The sequence below is a fragment of the Oncorhynchus masou genome, unplaced genomic scaffold, assembly GCF_036934945.1.
Source record: "Oncorhynchus masou masou isolate Uvic2021 unplaced genomic scaffold, UVic_Omas_1.1 unplaced_scaffold_8005, whole genome shotgun sequence".
Classification (NCBI taxonomy): domain Eukaryota; kingdom Metazoa; phylum Chordata; class Actinopteri; order Salmoniformes; family Salmonidae; genus Oncorhynchus; species Oncorhynchus masou.
Genome location: NW_027014480.1, coordinates 2,302 through 7,500, shown reverse-complemented (window position 1 = coordinate 7,500; position 5,199 = coordinate 2,302). Strand labels below are relative to the sequence as shown.

Here is a 5,199-nt window from a genome sequence, read left to right as displayed (position 1 = left end):
AGACTACATACAGACAGCTACAGCCCACAGGTAGGAGACTACATACAGACAGCTACAGCCACAGGTAGGAGACTACAGACAGACAGCTACAGCCCACAGGTAGGAGACTACATACAGACAGCTACAGCCCACAGGTAGGAGACTACATACAGACAGCTACAGCCCACAGGTAGGAGACTACAGACAGACAGCTACAGCCACAGGTAGGAGACTACATACAGACAGCTACAGCCACAGGTAGGAGACTACATACAGACAGCTACAGCCACAGGTAGGAGACTACATACAGACAGCTACAGCCACAGGTAGGAGACTACAGACAGACAGCTACAGCCCACAGGTAGGAGACTACAGACAGACAGCTACAGCCACAGGTAGGAGACTACAGACAGACAGCTACAGCCACAGGTAGGAGACTACAGACAGACAGCTACAGCCCACAGGTAGGAGACTACAGACAGACAGCTACAGCCACAGGTAGGAGACTACAGACAGACAGCTACAGCCACAGGTAGGAGACTACACAGACAGCTACAGCCACAGGTAGGAGACTACAGACACACAGCTACAGCCACAGATAGGAGACTACAGACAGACAGCTACAGCCCACAGGTAGGAGACTACATACAGACAGCTACAGCCACAGGTAGGAGACTACAGACAGCTACAGCCCACAGGTAGGAGACTACAGACAGACAGCTACAGCCACAGGTAGGAGACTACAGACAGACAGCCACAGGTAGGAGACTACATACAGACAGCTACAGCCCACAGGTAGGAGACTACAGACAGACAGTTACAGGTATAGACCAGACCTGGATTCAAATTCTAATTGAAATAGTTCAAATACTTTTAAGCTTTTGCTTTAGTCTGCCAGAGTGCCAGATGGAAGGGGGTTTGTACAGGCAAACTCAGTAAAGCACAGATGCTTGAATTTATTTTATTATTTTATTACGTTTTTTTGTTTATTAACCTTCATCTAATTAGGCAAGTCGAAATGATTTCAAATAGTAATTGAACCCCGGTCTTATATAGACAGAGATAGACAGATAGGAACAGACAGACAGTAAACAGAGACTTCACAGATAAAGTGAAATCAAACAATATAATAGTGTGTGTTTATACAGCATGTTTTGTCTCAGTGACAGGACCAGACTACTTGTCCATGAACACGTCAGTCTACAGACACGGCACCAGCTTTGTGGAATCCCTCTTCGAGACCTTTGGTGAGTTTGGTTCTCGGGGCGGTACTAACTTTATTTGAACAGGCAGGGCATCAATAAAGGAGAAGTTAAAAGATTTTACAACCGTTTCTCCTGGCCCATTTTCAGGGTGAGCAACCGCCTAACTTCAAGTTGTAAAATCCTGAACTTTCCCTTTAACTGTCTTCTACCTCTGTCCAGACTGTGACCTGGGGGAGCTGAAAGACATGACAGAGGACAGGAAAGAGAAGCAGGACACACACACAGAGACACACACTGAAACAATACCCTCAAAACAGGTGAGCTACGCATTACACACAGTTATTGTTCCTGTGTGTTCATACATGTGTTTTTATGTGTGTCTATGAATCTGAAGTACTGTTTATCAATCCTAGTCACCTTTGAATCGTTCCCCTCAACAACAATGACGCTCTGGAATTAAATCATAGCTGGCCCATGTGGAGCATAAACTGTGATATCACCCTGTACATAAAGGGGTGGGGGGTGACAGAGGTATGGCAGTAAGGGAGGATGACAGAGAGGTATGGCAGTAAGGGAGGATGACAGAGAGGTATGGCAGTAAGGGAGGATGACAGAGAGGTGTGGCAGTAAGGGAGGATGACAGAGAGGTATGGCAGTAAGGGAGGATGACAGAGAGGTATGGCAGTAAGGGAGGATGACAGAGAGGTGTGGCAGTAAGGGAGGATGACAGAGAGGTATGGCAGTAAGGGAGGATGACAGAGAGGTATGGCAGTAAGGGAGGATGACAGAGAGGTATGGCAGTAAGGGAGGATGACAGAGAGGTATGGCAGTAAGGGAGGATGACAGAGAGGTATGGCAGTAAGGGAGGATGACAGAGAGGTATGGCAGTAAGGGAGGATGACAGAGAGGTGTGGCAGTAAGGGAGGATGACAGAGAGGTATGGCAGTAAGGGAGGATGACAGAGAGGTATGGCAGTAAGGGAGGATGACAGAGAGGTGTGGCAGTAAGGGAGGATGACAGAGAGGTATGGCAGTAAGGGAGGATGACAGAGAGGTATGGCAGTAAGGGAGGATGACAGAGAGGTATGGCAGTAAGGGAGGATGACAGAGAGGTATGGCAGTAAGGGAGGATGACAGAGAGGTATGGCAGTAAGGGAGGATGACAGAGAGGTATAGCTGTAAGGGAGGATGACAGAGAGGTATGGCAGTAAGGGAGGATGACAGAGAGGTATTGCAGTAAGGGAGGATGACAGAGAGGTATGGCTGTAAGGGAGGATGACAGAGAGGTATGGCAGTAAGGGGGGTGACAGAGAGGTATGGCAGTAAGGGAGGATAACAGAGAGGTATTGCAGTAAGGGAGGATGACAGAGAGGTATGGCAGTAAGGGTGGATGACAGAGAGGTATGGCTGTAAGGGAGGATGAAGGACAGGTATGGCTGTAAGGGAGGATAACAGAGAGGTATAGCTGTAAGGGAGGATGACAGAGAAGTATGGCAGTAATGGAGGATGACAGAGAGGTATAGCTGTAAGGGAGGATGACAGAGAGGTATAGCTGTAAGGGAGGATGACAGAGAGGTATGGCAGTAAGGGAGGATGACAGAGAGGTATGGCTGTAAGGGAGGATGACAGAGAGGTATGGCTGTAAGGGAGGATGACAGAGAGGTATGGCTGCAAGGGAGGATGCCAGAGAGGTATGGCAGTAAGGGAGTATTACAGAGAGGGTTGACAGTAAGGGTGGATGATAGAGAGATATGGCAGTAAGGGAGGATGACAGAGAGGTATGGCAGTAAGGGGAGGATGATAGAGAGGATTGACAGTTAGGGAGGATGACAGAGAGGTATGGCAGTAAGGGGTGATGATAGAGAGATATGGCAGAAAGGGTGGATGACAGAAAGGCATGGCCTTAAGGGAGGATGACAGAGAGGTATGGCTGCAAGGGAGGATTACAGAGAGCTACAGCAGTAAGGGAGGATGCCAGAGAGGTATGGCAGTATGTGAGGATGATAGAGAGATATGGCAGTAAGGGAGGATGACAGAGAGGTATGGCAGTATGGGAGGATGATAGAGAGATATAGCAGTAAGGGAGGATGACAGAGAGGTATGGCAGTACGGGAGGATGACAGAGAGGTATGGCAGTAAGGGAGGATGGCAGAGAGGTATGGCTGTAAGGGAGGATGACAGAGAGGTATGGCTGTAAGGGAGGATGACAGAGAGGTATGGCTGCAAGGGAGGATTACAGAGAGCTACAGCAGTAAGGGAGGATGACAGAGAGGTATGGCAGTAAGGGAGTATTACAGAGAGGATTGACAGTAAGGGAGGATAACAGAGAGGTATGGCAGTATGGGAGGATGATAGAGAGATATGGCAGTAAGGGAGGATGACAGAGAGGTATGGCAGTAAGGGAGGATGATAGAGAGGATTGACAGTAAGGGAGGATGACAGAGATGTATGGCAGTAAGGGTGATGATAGAGAGATATGGCAGAAAGGGTGGATGACAGAAAGGCATGGCTGTAAGGGAGGATGACAGAGAGGTATGGCTGCAAGGGAGGATTACAGAGAGCTACAGCAGTAAGGGAGGATGCCAGAGAGGTATGGCAGTATGGGAGGATGATAGAGAGATATGGCAGTAAGGGAGAATTACAAAGAGGTATGGCAGTAATGGTGGATGATAGAGAGGTATGGCAGTATGGGAGGATGATAGAGAGATATGGCAGTAAGGGAGGATTACAAAGAGGTATGGCAGTAAGGGAGGATGACAGAGAGGTATGGCTGTAAGGGAGGATGACAGAGAGGATGGCAGTAAGGGAGGATGACAGAGAGGTATGGCAGTAAGGGAGGATGACAGAGAGGTATGGCTGTAAGGGAGGATGACAGAGAGGTATGGCTGTAAGGGATGATAACAGAGAGGTATAGCTGTAAGGGAGGATGACAGAGAGGTATAGCTGTAAGGGAAGATGACAGAGAGGTATGGCAGTAAGGGAGGATGACAGAGAGGTTTGGCAGTAAGGGAGGATGACAGAGAGGTATGGCTGTAAGGGAGGATGACAGAGAGGTATGGCAGTAAGGGAGGATGACAGAGAGGTATGGCAGTAAGGGGAGGATGACAGAGAGGTATGGCTGTAAGGGAGGATGACAGAGAGGTATGGCAGTAAGGGATGATAACAGAGAGGTATAGCTGTAAGGGAGGATGACAGAGAGGTATGGCAGTAAGGGAGGATGACAGAGAGGTATAGCTGTAAGGGAGGATGACAGAGAGGTATGGTAGTAAGGGAGGATGACAGAGAGGTATGGCAGTAAGGGAGGATGACAGAGAGGTATGGCTGTAAGGGAGGATGACAGAGAGGTATGGCTGTAAGAGAGGATGACAGAGAGGTATAGCTGTAAGGGAGGATGACAGAGAGGTATGGCAGTAAGGGAGGATGACAGAGAGGTATGGCTGTAAGGGAGAATGACAGAGAGGTATGGCAGTAAGGGAGGATGACAGATTTATACCTGTAAGGGAGGATGACAGAGAGGTATGGCAGTAAGGGAGGATGACAGAGAGGTATTGATGTAAGGGAGGGTGACAGAGAGGTTTGGCTGTAAGGGAGGATGACAGAGAGGTATAGCTGTAAGGGAGGGTGACAGAGAGGTATGGCAGTAAGGAAGGATGACAGAGTGGTATGGCTGTAAATGAGGATGACAGAGAGCTACAGCAGTAAGGGAGGATGACAGAGAGGTATGGCAGTAAGGGAGGATTACAGAGAGGATTGACAGTAAGGGAGGATAACAGAGAGGTATGGCAGTATGGGAGGATGACAGAGAGGTATGGCAGCATGGGAGGATGATAGAGAGATATGGCAGTAAGGGAGGATGACAGAGAGATATGGCAGTAAGGGAGGATGACAGAGAGGTATGGCAGTAAGGGATGATGATAGAGAGGTATGGCAATATGGGAGGATGATAGAGAGATATGGCAGTAAGGGAGGATTACAAAGAGGTATGGCAGTAACGGTGGATGACAGAGAGGTATGGC

General features: G+C 48.6%; 1 protein-coding gene across 2 annotated transcripts in view; it reads left to right on the top strand.

Moving 5' to 3' along the window:
* LOC135537504 (actin filament-associated protein 1-like 1) overlaps positions 1–1,765 on the top strand; it is a 3,655-nt gene extending 1,890 nt beyond the window's left edge. The window contains exons 2-3 of one of the 2 annotated variants that reach the window (XM_064963644.1): positions 1,149–1,226; positions 1,404–1,765. In XM_064963644.1, the coding sequence (XP_064819716.1) occupies positions 1,149–1,226; positions 1,404–1,570 (245 nt within the window). In that variant the 3' untranslated portion in view covers positions 1,571–1,765. Of the gene's footprint in view, positions 1–1,142; positions 1,227–1,403 lie in introns of both variants that reach the window. The other variant, XM_064963643.1, reaches the window with a different exon arrangement.
* Positions 1,766–5,199: the final 3,434 nt, after the last annotated feature.